Source organism: Vicugna pacos, chromosome 11, assembly GCF_048564905.1.
Source record: "Vicugna pacos chromosome 11, VicPac4, whole genome shotgun sequence".
Classification (NCBI taxonomy): Eukaryota; Metazoa; Chordata; class Mammalia; order Artiodactyla; family Camelidae; genus Vicugna; species Vicugna pacos.
The window spans coordinates 30,584,600-30,611,442 of NC_132997.1; the positions used below are offsets into that span (position 1 = coordinate 30,584,600).

The window sequence follows — 26,843 nt, forward strand, 5'->3', positions numbered from 1 at the left end:
TTCGTAAAGCAGTGACAGCAGCACTGGCCGTTCTCCCAAAGAAGCTGGTTAAGTCATCCGACTGAACTGGCACCTCAAGTGTGTGCGTCCTTTGCAGGGGTGGCGTTTCTTCCTGGGCTCCTTGCCTTTGGTGTGGGTCGCTGCCGCCATGTTGGCCGTGGTGACCTTGGTCTCGTGCTGGTTTCCAGCCAGGCTTAGGCCGTAATCCGGGCTGATCAACCTGCTGAGTGCTTTCCCACTCAGTTATCCCTGCTGAGTTGGCAAAATTATAAAGTTAGCCAAGCATAGACATGTACATGTGGACTGGACCATCCAGAAGGGCGTGTTTCAGAACACTAGCACCTAGCCCCTAGGTGCTGGCCGGTACCCTCCCCATCAATCTGTCGGCATCTCTGGTCCATCAGCCCCTCCCTCTGTGTGGACCGCACGTGGGGCACATGCCCATCTCGGAGCTGAGAGCTAGCCCCGGGTGTCCTCTTGGCCCCAGGGTTGCTGCTGCTGGGAGCCTGAGGTGAAATCAGCACGAGTAACTCTCCAGAGGTGACCTTTGTTCAGCACCTGGTTCTGTCAGCTGCCTGAGCAGAAATGGGACCTGACTCCCAGTGTATAAACTAACCAGAGTGCAACATCAGTGTCACCTAGCCAACTTTCTTTCTCCTCGAAGAATTCTTGGCACCAGTTAACACATTTGCCCAAACAGAAGGTAATTTCCCCATATTCACAACAGGAAAGTTTTACAAAATGGGGGTTTTCTTCAGCCTACTTGAATATATAAAACTGTGGTGTTCAGCTTTGCGGTGCCTTCAGATTTCCTAAGGAAATTTAAAAAAATTTGTGTGGTAAAATACACATATAATATTTCCCATCGTGATGATTTTTAAGTATCTGGTTCGGAGGCATTAAGGACATTCATATTGTTATGCAAACCATCCCCACCGTCCACCTCCAGAACTTTTCATCTTCCCAAACTGAAACTCTATACCCGTGAAACACTAACTCCCCATTCTCCCTCAGCCCACCCCTGGAAGCATTGTTTTACTTTCTGTCTCTTTGAATCTGACTCCTCTAAGTAACTCATGTGAATGGAATCATACAGTGTTTGTCCTCCTGGGTCTGGCTTCTTCCACTTGGCATAAGGTCCTAAAGGTTCCTCCCTGTTGCGGCCTGTGTCACGGTTTCCTTTCTTGTGAAGGCTGAATAGTGTTCCACACTTTGTTAATCCACCCATCTGCTGATGGATATGTAGGTTGGTCTCATCTTTTTTCTTATCTAGACCTTTCCCTTTGGGCATCCAGACCCAGCAGTACCCAGAAACTCCTCTCTTCCGCAAGACCAACACATTACACTTGAACTTCACTCAGAATTAAAACAGGTTCCCTGACCAGAAATCTGAGGTGTTTCATCGTTTGCACGCGGTGGTTCTCAGGCATCTGGGGGAGGAAATGAGCTCACCCGGTAAAGCATCATCTGCCTGGAACACAGCATGCACTCAGTGGGAGTCAGCCACCTGCAGTCTGGAAGGAAGGAGGGAGCTGGTTTTGGAAGTTGTCTTAGGAAAGGGGAGACTCGAATGTGCTTCAAGGCCCTGGGGTAGAATCCCCTGGAGGGGAAGACACAGACATGTGAAGGGAAGGATGGGGGGGGTCAGCTTAAGCCCCTGTTTCATTTCCCCTGCCACCCTGGGTTGCTCACAGCTCAGGCCACTGCTGCTCTGACCCACGACTCTGTCCTCTGTGTTCCTGGATCAGCTTTAATGGAGCAGCGAGTGCCCACGCCCATGCATTGCCTCGGGCCCGGATCCAGTGTCCTAGGGACACCACAGGGCTGGGCCTCTGTGCCCTGGTCCCAGCTCCCAGCCCCCTGAATTCTTGTCCCCAGAGCTGCATTTAGTTGGGTTCCCACCACCAGGCTCCCTCCTGAGGAGTATGGGCACCGGCCCTGGGTGTCCCCAGGCGTCATCTGCCCACGTTCCCTACGGACGTGTGCCACCCCTGACGTCCAGGCAGAGCCCCCGCCGCCTCTTGGAAATCCCCACCAGCTGTTTCCAGAACCGTCGTAGCTTTTGCCGCATCCCCCGTGTCCTGTGTCTTGTCTGTGAGCTGGACCACTGCCCCCCTGCCCATCTCAGGCCACTCCTCTGGGCTGATCTGGCCCTGGAGGCAAGTCCCCTGTTGCACTGAGAGGCCACCTTGCGGTGATTCTGAGTTCAGTTAAACTGAATCGAGGTTTTGTGAACACAGCACCTGAGCTCAGTGCTAGTGATATACAGACAAATAAGACACAGCCCCACCCTTCACAGGAAGTGCCGTCCAAAACATCCGCATAGGACCTAGTTCCAGTGTAAAGGACGGGCCTTGAAGGTGGAAGGACACCATCTCTCTGGAGACGGCAGCGAAGGAGAAGGGCAGGGCACAGAATGGCGGCCCATCCCGGGGCTAGGGGACTCAGAGCCCGTGCTCTCTTCAGGTCTTCTCCCTCCCCGCTCTCCCCCCCACCCCGTCCCACAGAGATTCGGGGTTACCTAGTTCAGACGTGGGTTAACCACTCTGGGGCTCTGCGGTCAAGGCCTTCTGCCTCTCAGACTAGAGTCCAGCACAGAAGGGAGATCCTTCAAACCTCTGCACCCCGGGTACCAAGCAACCTGGGGGTGGCAGGGGCAGAGTGCCGTGGGGACAGCCAGGGCACAGAACCCAGACTGGGAGCTTGGAGAAGCGTCCCAGGGCAGGTGATGTCTAAGGCGAGGCCACAAAGACAGGAGACGGTGAAGCAGATGGAAGGGCTGGGGGAAGGGAGCCTTCGTATGTCCCCATAGCCCACCAGGCACCAGCTGGCGTCAGCCTACAGCTCTGCTTTCGGAAGTCACTCCTGTCCGCACCAGTCCTCGTCTTCACGTGGCCCCCAGAGCCCTGACCTTGTCTCCCATCCTCTCGGACCTCCCTTCCCTGCTTTCCTTCCTTGTCCTCTCCCTTGCACCAAGATGAGATGTTGGCACCCCTCGGGGTGGTGGCCTCACCGCCCATCTCTTCTCCCATGGCCGCGGCGCCATCCACGTTCCCCGAGGACCAGGGCATGTCTTCAGCCCCCCCAGCCCCAGATCTCGTCGCCTCATCCATCACGTCTTCAGAACGTGCACTTGGTCACACCTCCTCTCCCTCGTGCCCTGCTGGCTGCATCCTGCTGTGGCTCCAGCTCGACCCCTTCCTCTCCCCGGGTTTTGGGGGTCTCTCATCGTTGCTGTTGAGTCAGTCATGCCCCCCACCCCTGCCCCACTCCCTGGTCACCTGGCTGCCAGGCTCTCCCTTCACCCACGTGTGCCCGCACCCCACAGTCGGCTCCGAGGACGCCCTGCTGCTGGCCACAGCCCCTCCGCTACTGCCATCGCCCGGGGCAGGCGTTCAGGCCTCAGTCCGTCTTCCCCTCTCCTCCCTCTATTGCCCCCTCGTGGCCTTTGCTCAGACAGAAGGCCCTGCAGGGGCGCCGGGCGTCTCCACTTCCTTTTGGGCTCACGTGGACCTCTAGCTAAATGCCCTTTCCTCCCCAGTCCGCACTCCCTCAGCCCCCACCAAGGCTCACCTCAGACGTCTCTGATTCGAAGGAAGCCCCTCTGGGTCTTTCTGTTGGAGAAAGCCCCTCCCCTCTGACTGTGTACACCTCCCCGTCAGAACGTACCACCTTCTGCCTTGTATTTTAGTTACTGTCCGTCTCCCCGGCGCAGCTGAGGGCAGGCCCCGAGGTCGGGGTTCGGGGCCTCCTATTTCTGTCGGTGGGGTCCCCCCGCGGGAGCTTGTGCACATTAGCTACTCAGTAAAGAGTGCTGAATAAGGACCTGAATGAGGTTTCCGCAAGCCCCTAAAAGCCACTTTTCCGACTTCACTCTTAGAAAACTGACCTTGAAAGTAGGATAACGTGATAGTTAGAGCAAGAACAAAGGTCGTGGGGCTAGACTGGGGCTAGACTCTGTCCTCATCGACCTGCACAGGTAACTGAGTCATCTCAACTGCAGCCTGGGAATAGTTCTGGGCAGACACTGGTTTTGGTAAAACTTTCTCCAGATTATGAGAAATCAAGTCAGATGTGCCACGTCACACCGTGCTCACTTCAAGGAAAGTTCACATCTTAGCGGGACCTCATTAGCACCTCGAAATCAGCTTTCAGCGTTTGTGTCTGTCCACACCGCCTGAAGGGCCTGTTTCTGCTTCCTCGGCGCGAGTTTCCAGTTCGGCGGGCAGAACCGGCGGCGTGCTGACGGCAGAGCCAGCCTGCCGGCCCTGCCAGGCCCCGGATGTGAAAAGGCAGGCCCCCGCAGGTCTGCCGAATGGGGGGAGCTGCGGCCCTAAGGGTGCAGAGCTCCTGGGTTTCGCCTTGCAAATTAAAAAGTTGCAAAGAGAGGACTTTTTGTTCTTTCAGAGACGTCCTAGAGCTCTTACAAACTGGTGACCAGGTTGCTTTTTGTTCAGATAAGGACAGTGGGGGAAGGGATGGGACTCAAACAAAAGCAATATTTAGTTGGGGAAATCTAGCTGCTAAGACATAGGAAGGATTCTTGCGTGGAAAAAAAATTAGGCTCTTACTTAGAAATCTACACACGGCCCAGACGTGGAAACCGATGAGCTTGGCGTGAGAACGGCTTCTTAGGAGATTAAGTGGAAAAGCCTGTTTAAAATGTTTGATACCAGGGAGTTAGCACACCTCTAAGGGCGAAACTCTCAGAAGCCCGAGAGTGTGGAGCTTCACAGAAATAATCCGTCAGTCACCTCAGTGTACAAATGAGTACTCAGAGGTGCTCAGAGACCAGCGCTGCTGAGTGAGGTGCCTGGAGCCTCGAGGAGCCTCGATCGGGCGGGCTTCGGAAAAACAATTACCTTGCAAGAGAATCGGTCGTGCTGTTTTTTAACAATTTCTTTTCGCTGCTCTGTAACATGTACTTGAAAAGCATAACAGGTACAAGAAAGAACTGTAATCTGAACTAGCAAACAAGCCCAACAAAAAGCAGAAAGAGAATAAAATAAGGAAAATAGTCCAGAATATGAAATTTAAAAGGCAGGAGCATCGCATACTGTTGGGTGCACGTGGACACTTTTTACAGAACTACAGGCACAGTCATTCGTTTAACGAACATTTGAGTGTCTCCTGTGTCCCAGGCACCATTCTGGCCACCGAGGACCCCGCATGAGGAGCAAGTAGACAAGGGCCCTGCCCTCCGGGAACTTCTGTTCTAGGGACACACACATCATTCACCACCTGTTAAAATACCGCTGTTAAGATCCATCACCCCCTCCCTCCCAGGTTTTGGTGGAAATTTAACTGAATTGGAAAACTGATCATACCTGAATGATTTTTAATGAAGATTGCTTTTTGTTTTTTAGGGAGAAGAAAATGGCTTTGCAGACAGTACCGGAGATCCCCTTTCAGGTAAATGATTGACTCTAAAGACATCTGGGCTCAGGGATGGCGAGCATGGCTAAATTAAAGATCATTTGAGGGGATGTTTATCATTAACTTTTAAAATGTCTGACAGACTCAAGAAACTTTCCAACCACCTGCCATGGGGAGCTGCAAAGAAATCTTACAGGATTTCACAAAAGCCTTCAAAGAGTGTTTTCTCTGTGTGGACCCTGCTTTGCTTGTGCGGGCACAGCCCTTAGGTAGCCAGAGGGGCCGCTGCTCACACTAGGCTGTGTGCTCTTTCCTGCTGTTTTCTGCTTTTAATGTGTTTAACCAAGGAAATGTTTAAAGTTTCTCTCTCCCACCCCGTCCTCCACCACCTATTTTCTCCATCTTCTTTTTTTTCTTCATTGTAAGACAGATACTTTAGAAATTAAATTTCTCATTAATTACTCATGGGGGAAATACGGAGTTAGCATTAAGATAAGCTACCAAAATAATAATTAGGGAAAAAGAAAAATGTCACCAACTTTTTTTTATATCTTCTAAAACACATGTTGAATGACCTGAATCATCACAGGTTGGTTTCTTTTTTTTTTTTAACTTTATTTTGAAATTTTGTGGGGGAGGTGGGTAATCAGGTATTTATTTATTTATCCATGGAGGGGACTGGGGATTGAACCCAGGCCCTCGTGCATGCTAAGCATGTGCTCTGCCACTGAGCTGTCCCCTCCCCCACTGTTTCTTTCTTTTTTAAGGAAGGATGGGGGACTCATAAAACCCTTAGGATCATCTATCATCAGTCCCAGACTGTGCCCAGGGAACCATGCTGAAGATCAGAACATGCAGTGAATAATCAGCTTTTTTTTTTTTTAACCTTAGGAACATGTTAGCAGCAGTTTTATCTCTGGGTGGTGAGATTTTTAGGTGATTTTTTTTTTCATACAGCAGATTTTTATTTATTAAAGGCCCAGTCTGTGCCAGGCTTTCTAAGGAGGCCATGGGGCAAAAGTATGGCTGTGGAAGACAGAAATTGGGATTCTGGTTCTGTTTCAGCCACTACCCTGCTGTACTTAGAGAAATCAAGGGAGAGACTGGGCCAGGAGAACTTCTGGTGGAGCCTTCCCACCAGGTTTCCTGGGACGGCATGCTGCCCGGCTCCCATCCAGACACCTACCTGTTGGCACCCACTTTCCCTGGACCACAGTCCACCCCTACTAGGCTGGGGCCACTGCCTAACAGTCATCCCTCTCCACAAATGCTGCAGGGGACACCAGCTCAGCTGAGACGCAAACAGCTGGGTGAGGTGGAGGCCGGGAAGCCTCTTTACACACAGCAGCAGCAATTTTAATTACCTTGTCTCTATCTTGTGTTTTAAAAATTTTGTAACATGAGCGGGTATCAGAAAAATCTACCCATCAAAACTTTAATCTGCGTACACAAGTGTGTATATAACAAATGAGCAGATACAGGCAAATACAATGCATGGTGAAGTAGCCAAGGAGATCAGTCCCTAAAAAGCTGTAACTGGCCTGGATGGTGAGAACATGACATGTTTTTCCATATGCTCATCTGAGTTTTTAGCTTTTCTGTGACAAGCACCTGTTTCTTTTCTAATTAAAAAAAAATCTGTATTTAAACTTGTTAAAGACTCACACTTGCACTCCAACGTAAACTAGCTAAAATGAGAATGAATTGCCGGTTGTTTAGGAATCTGTCAACCCTAAAGGCATTTATTAACAGATAAACTCTAATCAAATTTTGGGTTGTTTCTAAAAACCTTTACCTAAGTCAAAACGAAATGGAAGGCTTTCAAGGAGAATCAGCTTTTCACAGTGATGGCAGGTAGTATTACTGAGAGCAGAAGTCGTGCTGTGGAAGTTGACATCTTCACTGTCCAACCTGATGCTTTGCCCAGAGGGATGTTTGGTCGGGTTTGGGGTTGGGGTGGTTTCCCCATGAACAAGCAAATGAGAGACGTTGACTTCATGGCTTTGCTCTCGGAAGAACGAGCAAAAGCAGAAACCCGTATTTCCTCTTTGAATGAGAGGAGCAACCCAAGGAAGATTGCTCTTAACTGTTTTACGTATAAACACAAAGTTAGCATTTACCACGTACCAGGCCCTTTTCTAAGCGCTTTACAAACGCACCTAGAGAAAAAGTGTCCATGACAAGCCTGCAGGCTCAGTTACCGTCCCCACCAGGTGGATGCAGTGAGGGCAGTGCTGGGTCACATGGCGGGCTCTCCATCACATGCAGGTGTCCTAAGTGGGACTCAAGCCCCAGCCCCCCTACCCCAGCTGCCTCACCAGGCTGCCTCTCTCCGGGTCACTTTGCCTGCGCAGCGCCCACGTTGAATGCTCGAGTGTCCTACGTGGGGGTGAAGGTCCGGGTTCCAGCCCTCAGAGCCCTAAGCCAGAACAAAGCCACATCCCACTCCCACTCCCCCGGAGTCGGTCTCTGAGCCGCTGAAACTCTTTTCCCAGAAGCTTGCTACTTTCCCTGCGTCAGGCCCCCCAGTGAGCCTGAGCTCAGAGCCTGGCTTTTATTTAATTCTTGCAATTTGAAAACCTTAGTTATTGCGACCCGGTTTATAGCTGGTTAAAAACTAAGCAATATGTGGAAGATGGAGCGCTCAGGGATAGAAGGAGGGATTAGACCCGAGAGAAGTGACAGCTGACAGTCTACAATCAAGGACAGAGTAAGGATACAACTCAGAATCAGCTACTAGAAAAGGGGGGGCGGGGGGGACCAGCTCAGTGGTGGGGCGCGTGCTCAGCATGCACGACCAACCCCCAGGACCGCCATTAAATACGTAAATAAACCTAATTACCCCCCAAAAAACAAACAATAAAAACAAATTTAAAAAAAAAAAAGCCCCCTTCGTGGAACCACTGACCACAGAAGCAAACCCCCGGGGGATGGGGAACGGAGCTCCAGAAAGAAGATGTTCATAACCCGGCCCCGGATGCAAACAACAGCAACGCTGGTTGATTTTCCTGGTTAAAAGGGACATTGACGTTCTACAAGGTTTTCATGCAATTTCTCAAAATGAAAACATTTGAGCATTAAAGGAATAAGGAAGGCTCAGTAAAGAAAAGGAAAAAAGTCTCCCAAATTGGAAAATTAGAAAGCTCCTCTGGCACTCCCTCCCCCCCTGCACTCCCTCCCCTTCCTGCACTCCCTCCCCCCTGCACTCCCTCCCCCTCCTGCACTCCCTCCCCCCACTGCACTCCCTCCTCCGCTGCACTCCCTCCCCCCTGCACTCCCTCCCCTCCTGCATTCCCTCCCCCTCCCCCTGCACTCCCTTCCTCCCTGCATTCCCTCCCCTCCTGCACTCCCTCCCCCTCAGGCACTCCCTCCCAGGTGGCAGTGGTGGCAGTGGTGTTATCACTTGGACCATGACACCTCCCCACCTGTTCTCCACTGTGGCCTGTTTTTCAAGAATGACTTTCTGATGGCATAATTCAGCTCTTGCCTGTTCTACTAATTTCCCCTTAGAAGTGAATGTAAAACAGGATTTTCATTTTTTTTTCAAATTAGGTCCATAAAGTGACACTTAGTAAATATGTTTGTGTCACAATTTTAGAAGTAAAATTCACGTTAAATTATATGCTGAATCTTTACCTGGGTCCTTTCTTACATGTGTTTCTTTCTTTCTTTCTTTTTAATGTGTATTCTGTACTCCAGTTTCGTTGGAAGACAGAATTGAGGCCCAGCATGATTTACTAGCCAAGATCCATCCAGTTTGTCAGTTAGACTCCCCCGTGCTGCCAACTTGATGTCTTCTTAAAAGGGTGTGTCAGAGAAAATGAAACCGTATTGTTTTTCCCTTTGGTTAAGAGATCAAACACCCACCAAAAGCCCTTGGGTTAGTTTCTTACTAGATAAAATAGTTCTTCATCACTTCCCAGCTCGCAGCAAATAACCGCCTCTAATGAGTAACGTGGTGTGTGTGCCCCAGTGATTTATCAAAGCCTTAAACCGGTGTTTTAAATATATTTATTTCCAGCCACATTGGAAACCACACATAGAAAAAAAGCATGAATTTGCACCCTTAATAAACGTAACTGCAGAAGTATGTGCCTCTGCTTTGACACTTGTTGGTACTTTGCAGGCTCCAAATCTGGTAATTTATGGACACCTGGGAGAAAGTTATTCTATTTCAGAACCACAATATTTTGCTGTTTGCGAAGCTGCCAGTATAAAATGTTTCCTATTTCATTGTCTGAGCTCACTCAAGGCCGAGTTACCGTGGGGAACATTATTATAAACCATCTGAGAGCCAGCGGTGGTACTGTGTTGGAGGGAGACACCGGGGCGGTAATAGCTCTCGAGAAGCCGAGGTGTACAAGATAAAAGGGCACCTCCCCTGCAGGGAGACACATTAAGTCAATGTGTGATCCACTGCCAGCATCCTGACTGCAGCCGTTTTCTGGGCTCAACCAATCATGAGTTTCGTGAATTCTGAATCTCGTTCCAATTCCCAATTAACTGTTAATTGAGCATCATTTTATAACCTGCCAGCCGCAAACTTGAGAGTTAGACGCCGCATCGCTGGACATGAACTGTTTCTTACATTGTTTTAAATGACATAGACTTCCCTTGTCAAAGATTTCTGAACTCTTCTTTAAGGTCTAATTGTGTGTGAGAAGATGGAGCAGGTGGGGAGGGGGCAGAGCCAGCCCCAGGGGAGAATCCATCCTGCTGCTTGTGAACGTGGGGAAATAATATCTCTCCACAGGCTCTTAATCACCGGACAGGCGTGGGTTCTTTCAAAGAGAAGTGGCTGTCGTTCCAAAATCTATTTTTGGCAGGTCCTTCTGACTAAGAGCTTACTCTGTAGATGTCTTTAAGGCAGCGGTTTTCAACCCTGGCTGCACATTAGAATCTTCAGGGGTGCTTTTTAAAATCCCCTTGTCCTGCCTGCATTCCGGACCAATTCAGTGAGGCTCTGGGGTTGGGACCAGACATCGGGATTTTGTAAATCTCTGCAGGGTGAGGGGGCGCAGTGGGCAAGTTCTAGTTCTTGGCCAGGGTTGAGAACCACTGCTTTAAAAGAAAAGGCTGCTGGTCATGCTTCCTTACCCGCAGCACTGGTTCTTTGTGGCGTGCTTACCACGTGCTAGGAGGAGGCTCTCACGGGTGGCCTCACTGAATGCTCTCAGCAAGCTCATGAGACAGGCAGTGCTGTCCCCGCTCAGAGCGCGAGGCCACGGCCGTAGCAGGCTGGGTGACCTGTCCAGGTCGCACACTTGCTCGGTGTTGGCTTGATTGGCAGCTGGTGGCTAATCTCTGTGGCACTCTTTCTCCATAGCAGCCAGTAACCTTTCTTCTGCCTTGTATGCACACAGCCCTGGAAAAAGTTTCAGTTCGTCTGAAAATTTCTAGATCGCTCTTCATAGGCTCCTCAGAGGGTTCTAATTTGACTCTTTCTCCGTGTCACATTCTTCATTCCTCTGATTTACTCAGCAGACGTCACCGAGTGCCTGCTGTGTGCCTGGAATGCAGTGGTGACACCAGACGTCAAAGTCCCTGTCCTCTTGGGGCTTACATACTTGTGGGAGCAACAGACAATAAACACAAACAAATAAGTGATTACACGAGGTGGCAGGAGCCTTGAGGAAAATGAATGCGTACAATGTATTTTGCCTGCAGGGAGGGGGTGCTACTTTAGCTGGGAAGGTGCACCAGGCTGTAAATAATGCAAAGGAGCCAGCCACGTGCAGATCTGAGGAAGGAGGACTCCAGGGAGAAGCAGTGGCTGGTGCAAAGGTCCTGAGGCCGGGCTGAGCTTAGTGTTCTAGGGACAAGTATGGGTAGTGAAGGCAGAAGGGCAGGGAGTAGTGAAGACAGCAGTTGGGAGGTGTCAGCAGAGGCCAGACGACCTGGAGACTCTTTTCTTCCCAGTCTACTTAAAAAAGTAATAAATGTGAAATCTAACGTCGTTAAATAACACTTACATGACTTGACAAAAATGCTTTCACATCATTTGTCTCATTTAATTCATGAGATACAGGCATTATTATCTTCTTCATATTATAGCTGAGGAATGGGAAGTTCAAAGATGTTAGATGCCATGAGAAGTCAAGCTCTGGGAAACTGGAGCCCGGGATTTGGTGAGCCCTGTGTGATACATACCCAGAACTGGGATGATTCAGGATGACGCCTGTGAAGGACTCAGTGCAGGACTGCTTGTGCGTTAGGCGCTTGGCAAATGACAGTCCCTGGGATGACGAAAACCACTGAGAAATCGGACCCTCTCTCCTCCGATGAGTTCTTCCTCAGGTTGAGCCAGCACTCAAACTAAACTTACGGAGGGCAGATCCTTCCGGGATTTCCTCCTAAATAAGCAGTCATCCTACATCAGCGGTGTGATCCACTCTTGCTTTACATCAGTGGGAAGTACACAAGTCAGGTGTCAGACGTGGCAAGTAAGGGACCTACTTGTTAGAGACTCTCAGTGAGTATTTGTACAAAATTAACTTCTCAAGAACACTCTCTTCCTCCCCCAAATCTAGAATCCACCTTTTTGTATTTTAAGACCAGTACTGTTCTACTGCCCACCACTGTCTGTTAACTGCCTGCAGACAGCAGCAACATTCTCTGTCCTTTACTATTAATTCTCTCTTCAGATCCTAAAATTCATCAAATGGTAATAACGGGGGGGGGGGTATAGCTCAAGTGGTAGAGCACGTGCTTAGCATGCATGAGGTCCTGGGTTCAATCCCCAGCACCTCCACCAAAGATAAACCTAATTACTTCTCCCTGTAAATAGAATAATTAAATGATATAATAATAAATAAAATTAAATTATTAAAAAAAACGGTAATAACAGACCTACCTTGTCTCCTGAGGAGAAAGCACAGTTCTCATTCATTCATTCATTGAGCAGACAGCTTTCAAGTTTCTACTGTTCAGCAACTCTGTGCTTGCCCCTTGACAGGCATCAAATGATAAGCCCTTTTTCCCCATTTCTGATGAAAACGTCTCTGGTCCTAAGTCTCTCTCCTTCCCCAGGATTGTTTCTTCCCCCAGGCATCACCCAGTCTGTCCTTTCATGTGCACTGTTACGTGGCAGGTGTTTATAGCAGGGCGGGACAAAATGCATTTGATAGGAAAAGAGGCATGTTTCTCTGCTGAAGTCCTCAGCTAATTATAGTTTATGATTCTAAAAGGCAGCTTTAAACTCACGACTTTTGGCAGTTTGCATAGATTCCAGCTCAGTAAGAGGCTTATTATTTGTGTCGTGGCAAAAACAAAAGGAAAGCACCAATAGATCTGTGGCACCTCGTGTGTTTTAAAACTAGCTGATAGATGGTCACCGTAGTCGCTCAGAGAAACAAGCTCATGCACTGGGAGGCTCAGAGGGGCTTCTTGGCCGCCTGCCTGATGCTCATTCCTCTTCTTGGTGCTGAAGGAGAAGACACTGCCGACTCTGAATCTCACAGAGGTTCATTACAGGTGGACCTTCAGACACCAATGCACTTAATTCTGGACTTGGAGGTGGAGACCCCACTTTATTTTTCTGTAACTTAAAAAATACTTTTAAAGTATCCAAACAAACACAATAACTATAGAAAATTAGGAAATACTCCCTTGTTAACATTTTTGTTGTACCTACTTCCAGATTTTTTCCTGTTCCCCTGAGTGTGTGTATAACATGGATGTGAATGCCTGTATTATTTGTTTTTACAAAAACTGAATTATACATACCCTTTGCTCAACTTTCTTCCCAACTTGACAGAATATTATTTTCATAATAAATAAGGGCAGAGAAAATTGCACAGTTTCTTTCCCTCATTCCCCCTTTTACTGCAAAACTACCTACACCATTAGAAAGTCCTTTTTTTAAGTAAAATGTCCCACCATGTGGCCAAAGTCTTAGTTCTTTATACACCATTACTAATGGAGCTGAAGGATGACCTTCACTGTATTACATAGGAGTGTAATTCGACATTTTAAAACTCTCAGACACAGAGCACATTACAGAAGGCTGTGGGCCTGTTCTCAGGGTGTTTAAGGTGTAATGAGGAACAGCCCCTATAAGAAGACTGTACAGGACGTCTCACTGCAGGGCAGGGTCAGGAGGGGCAAATGAAGCGGTGGGACTTGAGCGAGACAGCGTCCCAGGCAGGAGCTGGGAGCGTTGTCTCTGAGGTGGGGGTTACGGGGTGGATGAAGTTCAGTAGCTAAAGGGAAGTTCCGCGAAAGGGAGAGAGAAGACTGACCGGGGGAAACATGGGAAAAGGCATGGATGAGATCTGCATCAATTTCCACCTGTGAAGCTGACAAAGTTTTCTGAAACCAATACTTGGTGCTGCTGAGGGCCATCACGAGCTCAGCTGGAGTGTAAATCGGTCCAGCGTTTATTCCCGGGAGCAGTCTGGGGCTTGGGCACTGACAGCCTTAAAATGCTCATACCTTTTGGCCTAATAATCCTATGACTGGTGAAGTGATTAAAGATGTGGCCAAAAATGTACACGTAAGGGTCTGCATTGAATTGTTAATCCTGGTCACAGAAAGGTGGGAAGACCCTCAATGTTCATGTTTATACAAAGTTTATAATCATATATAATTTTTAAATTTTCTCTGCTGAGCGTATATTAGATTTTAAAAAATGTATTTAATTAGGCTTTAAAAGAAATGCAGGTTGTCTGCTTAGGCACCTGAGTCGTCCAGCTTGTCTGGAGCACAGATGACGCTCAAGGAAGTGATGGGCAGCCGGACAGGAGGAGTGGCAGGGCCAGCTCCAGGGGAGGCCCTGACGTGGTGGCTGCTTGGATAGAAGTCCGTAAGGACGCTGGGGGATTGCGAGTGTAAATAGGGGAACTGAGGTGCTTTGGGTGCACAGGGGGAGACGTACGTACTGGTTTGGGTTCTTGGGGTTGGCGGTGTCCTCTGGACAGCAAGAGGAGCTGTCCAGCTGTCAGTTCTGGAGCCAGGTTAGCGGGCAGCATCCACTGCACGCCCAGGGCTGTGCTGGGTCCTGCAGATGTGAAAAGAAAGGGTCTTCCGTTCTAGTTGGAGCACTTTGTGGAGGTTGCTGGGTGTGGAGGAGATGACCAGACGGACAGGATGTGGAAGGGGAGAGCCTCGGACTAAGACTAGGACTGGAGTCCCCCTGGTCCCTCCCAAGGACTCGGCAATGAGACAGGCGGGGATCTCAGCGTGTCAGGCAGACCAGGGAAGGGACGTGGCTGGACGTGATAGGATGTGCCTGGGGATGTGGGGCTTGGCTGCCAGAAGGAACCTGCAGGGAAAACAGCCTGCAGTGCAGTAGACCGTGTCCAAAGGGGCAAGAGTCCCGGGCCCAGTTCCAGAGGCAGCCAGGTCCTAGGGGAGCTGCTGTGATGGGGCGTTCGCAGCAGCAGGAGGTCCAGGTGACCCTCAGAGTCGGGTGGGGGGTCTGCCTCTCCGGATTTCCCCACTCCATCAGAACTAGACCTTAGCCCACAGCTGGGGTGCAGGGAGCTGGGTCCCGCCGTGCCGAGGTTTGGCGGGAACGAGGCTGGGCCAGACGCCGCTCAAAGCCAAGGAAGATGAAGACCATGAGGAGGCACTGGAGGTGCAGGTCTTGAATTCTCCTCCTCGCTAACTGTGAATAAGGGAGAATGAGAGATAGTGGCTTCAGCCAGTTATGAAGCCAGAGGCGGGCAGTTTGAAGTTCTTACTTTTTTATGGCAGAGGAGCCCCGTATGTATGTGTAGATAAAGGAAAGAGACTCAGCAGGGACGGGTGGCTGGAGGTGAGGGCAAGAGAGGGGATACTTGATGAAACGCATCATGGAGGAGGTAGGAAGGAGGAGGCCCAAGGGCGTGCGTGAAGCCTGGCCAAGAGGAGGGAGGCCGGTTGATAAGTCTTCTCTGTACCAAATGGTATGTTTGTAAATATAATTCCGTATTAGTTATCATAGAAATGTAACACCGCGAGAGAAAGTTGGGGAAACAAACGCAACCCCACCACATCAGCACCTTGGCTGTGGCTGTCTTGTACATCTCTCTCCACAGCTAAAGGAGCACAGAATTTCCCCCGGGTTTTACTGAGTTCCTAAACGCCTCATCTTGCATTTTCCGCTTAACATGACAGCACAGACGTTGCCCAGGTGGCTACATAGGCGTCATAATTACTAAAATGATATTCCGTCAAGTAGTACAACAGTTTGTTTCCCTATTCCCCTCACTTTGATTTTTAAGTTGTTTTTAAAAATGGGTATGGATGAGACTGTGATTAAAATGCTCGTATATGCATAGTTTATTTACATATTTTAAATGAGCTTCTTAGGCTGGATGCTCAGAAGCTGCAGTAATAGATCAAAGAGTATAAATACAATTTTCACGGGTTTTGTTATCTTTTAATTTGTACTTGCCTCCAGATTGCTGGTTCTCAACCTGACAGTCAGCAAAGTGACTCCCTTTTTCCCAGTTCTTAAACACATGATTTTTTTTTCTTTTTTTTAGGCTTTAAAAAAATTTTCCTTGGGGAGGGGGATAACTAGGTGCTATTTATTTATTTATTTAGCAGAGGGACTGGGGATTGAACCCAGGACCTCATGCATGCTAAGCATGCGCTCTACCATGGAGCTATACCCTCTCCCGCCTTTTCCACAATTCTTTACTTTCCTAAATTGGGAAGCCCGTGGCTCAGTGTAGTAAAGGTCACATAACCGCTCAGAATTTTCCAAGCTGGTGATCTCCAGGCGTCGCCTTTGGCTGCTAATATCCCTCGCCAGAGGTTAGGAGATACAGTGCCTAGATTCTTAAATTTGCAGAATTGAAGTCACTTGGGTGGCCATGCTGAGCAGACCCTGTTTACAACTTTATTATAACTGACTTGCCTCTTACCTCCTGGCCTCTCACGTCTAACCTGCTTACCGCTTACCTCCTGGCGGAGCCAGAAGTGACTGATGGGAGAGGGCGGCCCTTCCTCCTGGCGGGGCCGCTTTCCCCGGGAGGCTGAGCTCGAAGCCACTTGCTCGCCCAGCCCCCTGCACGCACCTCAAGGCGCTGGCTCCACTTCAGAGGCATCCCCGTGGGTGAAGAAAACACAGATAAAGGCAAAGGGATGATAAGGTGGCCATAAATTTAAAAAGTAAGTTTTCTGGCATTATCCCTTATCACTTATTTTCAAATATGCACAGGAAGTGGATAGTTCAATTTCCATGTTTTTTTAAAAGACATTTGAGAGACTTGTGCAATCCTTGACACCCTAACATGCTGTGTTTGGCATTCAAAACCTGTCAGGGCCAGCTTGTAAGTTAGAAGGGGCCAGGGTTGAGGTGTGGATGAGGACGGAGTCTGGCCCCCGCGGGACGGGCGCCCTGCCCATGGAGGGAGCTCTGCCCCGTGGAGCCCTGGTTCTGGCCAGCAGTCTCACAGACGCACATCACAGGCCACAGAGGCGCTCAGGGAGCGGGGAGAACTGACTTTGTGAAATCTTCCCACTGCTTCCAGCCAGGTAGCTGTAAAGAACACCAGGTCGTTGGTGCGTATCTAGAAATGGGTGGCCTGCAGGATTCCTCTGTCACAGTCGTGCTGACACTGTCCACCAGGCAGCTGGAGAACAGAGGACGGAGGAGACAGACGCTGTCTCGGGCCCCTCACTGACCTGTGGGCCATGTTCTTTGTTCTGCAGAGAGAAGCCAGGCCGCGTCCTGCGCGGAGAATGGCACCTGTTCCTCCTGCTCCCTCCGGGCCCCCACCATCAGCGACTTGCTCAACGACCAGGACTTACTGGACGTGATCAGGATAAAGCTGGACCCCTGTCACCCAACGGTCAAAAACTGGAGGAACTTTGCGAGCAAGTGGGGCATGCCCTACGACGAGCTCTGCTTCCTGGAGCAGAGGCCGCAGAGCCCCACCCTGGAGTTCTTGCTGCGGAACAGCCAGCGGACGGTGGGCCAGCTGGTGGAGCTGTGCAGGCTCTACCGCAGGGCCGACGTGGAGAAGGTGCTGCGCAGGTGGGTGGACGAGGAGTGGCCCAGGCGGGGGCGCGCGGACCCCCGCAGGAACCTCTGACACCTGCGCCTCCTCCCCAGCCCCTCAGGGCCGAGGCAGCCCGGGTTAGGGAGCAGTGGGGGGAGGGCACGGCTCAGCCGCAGAGCACACGCTTAGCGTGATTAGGTCCTGGGTTCAACCCCAGGGCCTCCTGTAAATAGTTAAACCTGATTACCTGCCTCACCCCCCGCCGAAAAAAAGGAGCGATGAGAATCCATCCTTGTTTAAGTTGAGGATAAGGACGTGGAACAGCAGACACTGGTTTTCCCCAAAGCTGGTGGTTTTGTGCAGGGGTGGGGTATGTTTCTGGTGGCGGATTTTCCTTTAGTTTTGCACATCTGTTTTAATTTAACATTTGAATCTGGAAAAACTGGGAAAAATATGTCATAGGCTCCTCCAGGGACCAGGGCCAAAGCCTGCAATCAGAGTGGACTCATGTGAGATGCGATGGAAATAAAAGTGCCCTCTCCCTTAAATACTGCTGACCGCTGAAATCAGAACCAAGATTCGTGGTGGCCCCAGACAGTCGTCCTGCACAAGGGCCGCTGTGACGGGGGGCACTCCCACGGCTCAGAAGGACGCGGCACAGAGGGGTCACCCAACAGCCTGTCACTTTCCTTGCTGTAAAGGACGCAGGCGGACTGACAGCCTGTTACGTTGTGTGGCGATGCCCCTCAGACCCCACGTGCCGTCTTTCTTGCTCAGACACTCGTGTAGTCTCTACACGATCAAAGAGGCCGTCACTCGGGTGTCTCTGAAGGAAGCGCAAAGCCCAGTGGCTGCTGGGAGGGCGGAGTCAGGAATTGGCAGCGTGAGCAGGGCCCCGGGAGGGCGTGACAGGGAGTCCACCAAGGCCCTCTCGGCGCCCGTGGCCTTTTAAAAACTAGTTCAATATTTACTTTCACATCTTTTCTATCAGGCTGTTTCACCCCTGAGAGGAAGCTCAGTTAAGAAACAAATAAAAATCACCTGGCCCGTGGGTGGAGTGGAATTCCCTCAGCACCCATTTACCCAGCTGAAAACAGGGCCCAGCGACACCACGCAGCACGCTAGCCGAGGAGGGGGGCTCCTTCACGGTGATGCTCGGTGGGAAACTGTGTGTTAAAATCCAGATTTTAAAGGATCTTAAACCAAGTGGAAAATCGGGTCCCGAGAATCTCCAGTGTTCTTCTCCGAGGGTTTCCTGTAGAAGGTGTCGGGGACGGGAGAGTTTGTTACTAGGCAGATGAGATTTTCTAGGTTTGGGGGGAAGAAAAGAGAGAAGCTGTGGTCTCCCCAACGCTTTCCTGGAAGTGCCATTTGGTTTTGCCGGGGCTTTAGAAAATTAAGGCACATCGTCCAATTTAGGAGGATCCCATGATTAAAATAAGCAAAAATGATGAATAACATCGATCAGAGTACAAGAAAGAGTAGGATTAATGCCAAAGAAAGTTGTTTTCTAAACCACTGACTTCCTTTTCCACTGACGGTTACAGAGGGGTTTTAGGAGGTTGCCAGGAAGCAGCCTCACCATCGAATGTGGACTCTAAACTCGCAGAATTACCACTGACCCGTCACTTCTGGTTCAGTCAGCGACAGTCACACCGAGCTCGTCCCCTCTTGTCAGAGTTATCAGATAAGTGTCAGGCTTATCAAAAGATGGGCTAAAAGTAACAGCCACTAATAAAATGTAGAGATTGTTAAAACAGATTCTTTTTCAATTTGATGCCTGCGGAAGTGGCTGTTCAGTGTTCATTGTCAGCTGTGTTCTGGGCGCCCTGCAGAACTTGGAAGGGGGCCCTCATCTTGCAGGAATTTGATTCTGTGCCCCGTGTTCTTGTCAAGCTGCACGTGACCAGTTCTCTGTTGGCCCAGAGAGTGCTCTGGGGAAGTATAAGTGAGCTCTTGGCATTTATTATCGACAGTTTAGGGACGTGGGACTGAAGGGGTGTGGTTATGCAGTGTCTTGTGTCCGAGGCTCATGGCTCCTGGTGTCCTGACACCACCTTGGGGTAGAAGGAGCAGGTCCCAGCCTGACCGATATTTTGCTAATGCTGCCCGGCCGGTGCCACCAGAAAGCCCCTTCCCTCACCCCCATACCCCACCGTCATCCCGTGGAGGGAGGGTGGGAAGGTGTCCCCTGTATCCAAAGACTTCTGCCTCTGCCAGAGGGCAGCCTGGGAGGAGGGGGTGGAAGCCACCGCCACCCCCACCACCCTGCTCTCCCTCCCCTGCGCCCTGGCACTCCCCTGGCCTCCCAAGTCCCCGGCTCAGGGCGGCCCTGCTCTGCGGGAGCCACGGCGGGCCCCAGGGCCCCTCTCAGTGGTGGGAAGAGCCACGGAGGAGGTGGGCTGCTGACTCCCTCCAGTAGGGCCCCAGCTGCAAGGACAAAAATAAAAACCAGTTCCTAACACCCCAGAGTTAACGTCCAGAAAACGTGATGCAAATTTTCTCGTGGAGACATTGTTATACGTGGTGATGAGGTTCTGTACTTACAAAATTCGTGAATTCTCAGCTTTTTCTCAGTGGGCTGACTTGTGAAGACTGGTCCCTCTTGGCACTGCCTCTAAGGGATGTGTTTTCAAAATTCCGAACTTAAGATTTCAGTCTCAAAACTGATGTTAAACAGAACTTACCACAGATACCTTGAGCATGGCTATTGCTCACACGGGTCAGCAGAACCTACCTTTGAGTTGGACTGGAAGTGTTAAGTGTTCAGCACAGAATCCAGGTGGGTCAGATGGGGGCAGAGCTGAAGATGCTCCTTACATTCAGGAAACTCAGGAAAACCGTGAGGCCGCAGAGCACCACCCGCTGGTGTCTCCGCGTGGCAGCGTTAGTTCCCAAGTCCTGGTGGCTAATGGTCTCCACCTCTGGTTATGAAGGCTTGGAGTCCCATTGCGATCGCGTGGCGGGGTGCAGGGTGGCAGGGACTGTTCTAGGGCTCGCCTGGCTTGGCAGGACCGCCCGTCGACACTCGGGGTGACTTGTAAGGACGAGCCCTCCATTTCTGCGCCATTGAACACTTACTCAGTGATAGGAGACTGTCCTAGGCAAGAGGCGCCTTGAGGTGGCACTGCCCTCTGCTGGAGGCCAGCATCCCCACATGTCCTTTCCGACTCGGCCAAGACCAGCCCCTAAGCCACCGTCTTCCTGTTAGTCACCGGCTGTATGACAGACCCCTCGGAAGCGGCCCCCCGAAAGGTGGGAGAGGCAGTTGTTTCACACGTCGAGGCATGTACGTGGACCGAGGCCGGCACAGCTGAGGGGCGGGTTCCCGCCCCCGAAGGTGCGCGTCACGCAGGTGAAACGTGTACCGGCCAGCTCTGGTCGTGGTTCCTCGCCTGGGAATCCTGCCTCAGCAGCAGCAGGGCTTCTCCTCCGTGGAGGTCCCGCGTTCGCCGTCTGTGGCTGTTTGGTCTCTTCCACTTTCAGCGTGCTGATGCCCCGCCGTTAGCACCATGAGAACGGGGGCTTCCACGTAATAAAGCGGCAGAGGGCCGGGTCTCCCCTAGTCACCGCGGACGCCAGCCCGGAGCGCCGGCCTTTCCTCCTCCCGAGATGCATGAGAGGAAAACACGCTGTTTTATATAAGGTATTAATAACTAAGATCCAGCAGCTTTTCTTTCCCCTTTTCAGGTAAGGAGATACGTCTCAGGTCGTTTTGGGCCAGGACTCCCCTCCCTGTGACACTTGCCCACCCCCGCCCTCCCCGCCCTGTGCTTTCCTCTCCTTCGGCCCGGCTTCTGCTCTGTGTGCTGCTTGTTTCAGGGCGTGGGCTCAGTCCTTGGTCGGGTCTCTTCTCTGTGCCCGCAGCCCCCTCTCTCCCGGCCGCGGGCTGCTCCGCTTCCTTTTTCTGCGTCCCCCTGCAGAGACCAGTTGTTGGGTTGTCTCACAGTTTGTGACCCTCTTGGCCTGATCATGGTGAAACTGTTTTCTGCCCTTGTAACTGAGACAGACTTAACTGCGTGTCCCCAAGGCTGTGACTGAGAGACATTCTCCCTCTTTGTTCTGCAACTTCCTGCTTGGGAATTCAGACTCCACCTTCTGGACCCTGTGCACTTGGCGATGAATGGAGGAGGGCAAGTCTCACTTCCTTTGTGTTTGGAGGTCGGGCCCGTGATGCTCGGTCTGCTGGGGCCTCCGGGTGAGTGGGGGTCTGCCCTGGCCATCTGCACCCCTTAGAGGAAGACCTGCCGCCCAGGAGGAGGCAGCCGCATTTAGCTGAGGAGGCCTCCTGGAAACCAGCTCCTCCGTTGGGAATTGAAAAGATCAAAGCAGTGACGGCGCCACTGGAAATGAAATGATTGAGTTCATCGGCCTTTTCTGGAAATGGAAGAGGGCGGCTTCTCCTGACTTCCTGAGCCGCTCCATGCTCTTGTGTTTCACGTGACAGCCGGTGGCCGTTTCCCAGAGGCCTGCCCGCAGCAGCTTCGCGGAGGACAGGCCAGCCACCGGGAGCGGCGCTTTAGGAGCTGCTGACTTGTGGTGATGCTCCATGTTTCCATGTCCTCGTGCTGCGCTTCTCAAGCTGCCTTCATTTTGATCTCCTGTATGATTTTATATGTTTCTCTATGAACAGAGGTTATTTTCCACTGTGATAATGGGTGCTACAAAATTAAATGGATGTCCACCACTCTCTCTAGTCCGTGCCTATACGTAGCTTCCAGCGCAGTCATGGATTCGTGTGTTCTCTTGGTCAGTCATCAGTCAGAAACCTAGTGACTTTCTAACCCATGTCCCGGGGGTGCAGAGATAAGCAACACCTTCCTACCCTCAAGGAGCCTTAGATGAGAGGGTCGCCGTCCACAGCAGGACACGTTCCTGGGGAGAGAGCCGCTCCCATCCAGGAATGGGCAGAGCTGAGCCAGCATCACTGAGGGAGGAGGAAAGACAGGTAAACAAGCAGGTGGTGAAGTACGTCGGTGCTGTCACGTCTGTGTGTGAGGGGCCGAGCGTGTCCGCTGAGCCGCCAGACTCCCAGCTACCAGCTCGACATCTCCACGCGGAGGCTTCCCGGGCGCCTCCAGCCCGGTCCATCCTAATCGGAACTGTGACTTCCTTCCAAACGTGTTCCTCCCCAGAGCTCCCGATCTGACCGTCAGCCTTGTTGTTAAGCCATCCTCAAGACCTGCCTCCTTCTCTCTCTCTTCCACCTCCCAAGCATCGCCTGTCTCTTCCCTCCCTGACCTCACGCCCAGCCTAACCCAGGCAGCCGCCCTTCCTCCCACGTGCCTCCGCACAGCAGATGGACCCTGTCGTCCCCACATGAACGCCTTCCACGGGGGTCACTGAAGATAACGTCCCCGATCGTCAGCACGGCCTTGTGTGCCTTGTCACCCTGCTCCACTCTCCTGCAGGTCCCGGGCTTCAGGGTCCCCATGGCCAACATTCTCGCTCTGTCACAGCTTCACTGCGCACTGCCTCCTCCGCCCCGTCCACACCCCAGCGACACCCTTCCTGAACCACCGTCCTTCCAGGTCTCACCTTTAACACCACTTTCTCGGAGGAATCGCACCTGCCTCCCAGACTCGGTTGTCTTCCTAGTACCTACCCCACGGCGCTCATCACGGTAGCAGTAACCCGGTTGCTGGTGTCATCCCTGCGAGGCTGCAGACCCCAGAGGACAGGGCTTGCTCGCTGTTCACACTGTATTGTCAGCACTAAGCAGCCTAGAAGCGATTCAAAATACGCCGAAAGAATGAATTGGAGCTCAGGAATTAGTAAAGGCTCAGATAAAACAGACCCCCCCCCTTTTTTAAAACAATATCATGGCCCTTGAGGAGGCAAAATGTTATAAATAGAAAATACAAAATGAGGGGTTTTATATACCAAACCGTGAATACCTATGGTGCATGGGGAGCTTTGATGGTAATGAAGTTCATCCCCTTCTATTCATTTTCTGGGCTTAAAAGGTCAAAGCAAAAATGTTCTGGAATTAGATGGTATTGAATCTTGTACGACGCTGTGAATAGACTGACGGCCGCTGAATTGTACACTTTAAAATGCTTGCCGTAGTGAATTTTATGTTACGTGAATTGTAACCCAATCGGAAAAAAAAAATCCCGGCTGTCCCCACAGGGGAAAGTGGGACAAAAGAGCAGCCCCTGAAGTGGGGGTAGCCTGCGGCTGGGGCGGAGGGCCAGGAGCGGTGAGACAGGAAGACGCTGGTTTTGACCGCCAGTGAGTCCCACCAAGCAGCGTGCCTTCCATCTTTTGCTTTTTAATTATTTTAATGGAGGCACTGGGGATTGAGCCCAGGACCTCCTGTATGCTGAGCCCCTGCTCCACCACTGAGCTGTCCCCTCCCCCTCCCATCCCCTCTGAAGCCGCCTCTTCCTCTGGGGCTCTCAGCGGTGCACTCTCCTTCCCTAGCCTTCTCACGGCACACTCAGCCTTCCCGGCTTCAATCGCCCCCTCTGTGCTGGGAACCCATTATTTTATTTCTTAGCCCAGTTCGCCTCCTATGCCTCCTATACCTGCCTGCCCTGTCCAGTGGAAGTCCCAGGTGCTTCAGACACATCTAAAACACAGACATCCTCCCCTGCCTCCCCATCTGCTCCTCCCTGTAAGTTACCTGTCTCCGTGCAGAGTGCTCATTTAGTCCAGCGAGAACCCGGGGACTTGAGCTGGGCGTTGCCCTCCTTCGTGACCACGTGCTGTCCATCACCAGGTCTGTCGACCCTGCTCAGGCTCCACCACCCGGACCAGCCGTGGCTCAGCTCCTCTTGCCTGGCCTATTGCCAGAACCATAACCCGTCTCCCACCCCCCTGATTTCCCTTTGCACCCCACCACCTGCTTCTCAGATCATCATACCTCTGCTGGGGTGAACCGAAGTTACAATCAGGTCAAATTACTGCCCTGCTCGAGCTCCTGGGATGGCTTCCCCTGTGCCTCCCCCACCTTCCCACCCACCACCCCCCGCCAAATAAATTCGCTGACCCGTATACACGAACGAGACGGTTGCCACTCTTTCTAGGGATGTGATATATGCTTGTCCTGAGCACATAGATCGTGACTATTCCAGCAGTCGTGATGAAGCCTCATTGCCAACTGTAGCCTAAGTATACACTTTAAAGACTCATGTTGAAACTCAGTTTAAAAACTCAGTCCAAGGGAGGGTGCGACAGCTCCATGGTAGAGCGCGTGCTTATCAGGCACGAGGTCCTGGATTCAGTTCCCAGCACCTGTATTAGAAATGAAAAAGTAAATAAATAAACCTAATTACCTCGCCTCCCCCTCCCAAAAAAGAAAAGCAAATAAAAATAAAAACTCAGTCCAAGTCAGACACACTCTTGGTAGCTAGAAGCAGCGTTCAGGTCACTGGTGGATCTGTTTTTACTTCCATTCATGAAAACACAACGTCCTTTTACACACCACCATTACATACCTAATGAACATCGTCTTTCCTGTTTTCGGCAAAGTCAGCTTAGCTGTCAGCAAGTAGGGTAGCCATGCAAGTGATGTTTTGCTCCAAGGTAACACTTAAATGTTTAATTAGAAAGCTTTCTCATGGGGGGAGGTATTCACCTAACAAAGAGGCAGTTTCCAAAATGCATGTGTATTAGGTATTTCTTCAGAGAAACAGAATCATTCGGAGGTAATACACACATGCAAAAAGAGATTTAGTAGAAGGAACTGATTCATGCAATTGCGGAGGCTGACCTGTCCCAAGACCTTCACGCTGTAGACCCAGGAGAGCCCATGGTGTTCAGCTACAGTCCAGTGTTCCCGTGTAAGTCTGAAGGCAGGGAAAGACCAAGGTCCCAGCTTAAGGCCACCAGGCAGCATGAGTTCTGTTCTCTCAGGCCTTCAACTGATTAGATGACACCCACCCACATCAGGGAGCGTGCTCGGCTTACTTGGTCTACGTTAATCTCGTCCCAAAACAATTTTACAGATGCACCCAGAATCGTGTTTGACCAAATGTCTGAGCCCCCTATGGTCCTAGCAAGTTGACACATAAACCAGCAAAGCATGTTTGACTGAACCCAGAATACTTTTAGGAAATATCAACCCTTTAGTACATTAAAAAAAAATTATCCAGGCCTCAGGGTAGAGAATCACTCAGGGAATCATCAAAGCTCCACCTGCAGGTGTCTATAATGAAGATCAGAAAAAAGAGGACTTCGCAATGTGAAACGAAAGCAGGAATATTGTTGGCTCTGCCCAAGTCCAGGAACATCCCTGAAGCTGTTTCAATAATGCTTTTGAGAGTGTGCTACTGATCAAATTGTCAGTTAGATTACAAACTAATTCTAAGGCCAACTCATGGAAATTTTTCTTCATTCTCCATAGCATAAACTAGAATGACTGGCACAAACATGAAGAAATACCTATTCAGAATATCAAGAGAGGTTAAATGCCCAGAGTATTTAAAGTGTTAAGACCCCCTTTTTCCTGGGGGATCTAGTGTCCATTCCCAGAGCTGTCCTAACCACCCTGCTAATTCCCAGTACCTGGCTGGTTTGCAGCTCCCAACATTGTGTGATCTGAGTCAGAAAACTTGTCAGAAGCAACTTAAATGTCCATCGACAGATGAGTGGATAAAGAAGGTGTGGTACATATAGACAATGGAATATTACTCAGCCATAAAAAAGAATAAAGTAATGCCATTTGCAGCAACATGGATGGACCTGGAGATCGTCATTCCAAGTCAAGTAAGCCAGAAAGAGAAAGAAGAATACCATATGATATCACTCATATGTGGAATCTAAAAAAAGAAAGAAGACACAAATGAATTTATTTGCAAAACAGAAACAGACTCACAGACATAGTAAACAACCTTATGGTTACTGTGGGGAGAGAGGGTGGAGAGGGATAAATCTGGGAGTTTGAGATTTGCAAATATTAGCTACTATATATAAAATAGATAAACAGCAAGTTTCTTCTGTAGAGCACTGGGAACTACATTCAGTATCTTATAGTAGCCTATAATGGAAAAGAATATGAAAAGGAATATATGTATACATATGGATGACTCAAACATTATGTTGTACACCAGAAATTGACACATTGTAAACTGACTATGTTTCAATTAAAGAAACAAAGTGTCCACTTCTGGCTACCCCAATTCTTGTTCTCTTAGGTGATTTTGCAAGGAAAGACCTGGATAAAATACGATAAATGATACGTCAAGGTGTAACCTAGTCTTATTTTCTGTTGCAGTTGGAGATATTCTGGAGTATCTCTGAGGCAGCGGTACTGTGGCACTTAAATAATTCCTGTCTCTTGTTCCACATGATTCCACAGGAGCAAAAGGCATATCCAAACCAGAAAGGACGTGGGATTTCTAGAATTTTAAAAGCAATAATAGCTAATGAACTTACATGGCATTTGCTACATGTTTATTTTTGTTACACATGACAAATCATTTAGTCCTGACAGCGCAATGAAGTAAGTACTCTTCTTGTCCCCATTTTATAGATGAGGAAACTGAGGCACAGAATGATGCAGTCGCTTGCTAATAAGGTCATGCAGTG

The 26,843-nt window shown here is 50.3% G+C and overlaps 1 protein-coding gene across 8 annotated transcripts in view; it reads left to right on the forward strand.

The window, feature by feature from the left end:
* Positions 1-26,603, forward strand: part of EDARADD (EDAR associated via death domain) — an 85,446-nt gene extending 58,843 nt beyond the window's left edge. For 6 of the 8 annotated variants that reach the window (XM_072971035.1, XM_072971036.1, XM_072971032.1 and 3 more), the window contains 3 exons: positions 5,367-5,412; positions 17,020-17,344; positions 18,857-24,256. In XM_072971035.1, the coding sequence (XP_072827136.1) occupies positions 5,367-5,412; positions 17,020-17,344; positions 18,857-19,028 (543 nt within the window). In that variant the 3' untranslated portion in view covers positions 19,029-24,256. The other 2 variants (XM_072971039.1, XM_072971040.1) reach the window with 2 other exon arrangements.
* The last annotated feature ends 240 nt before the right edge of the window (positions 26,604-26,843 follow it).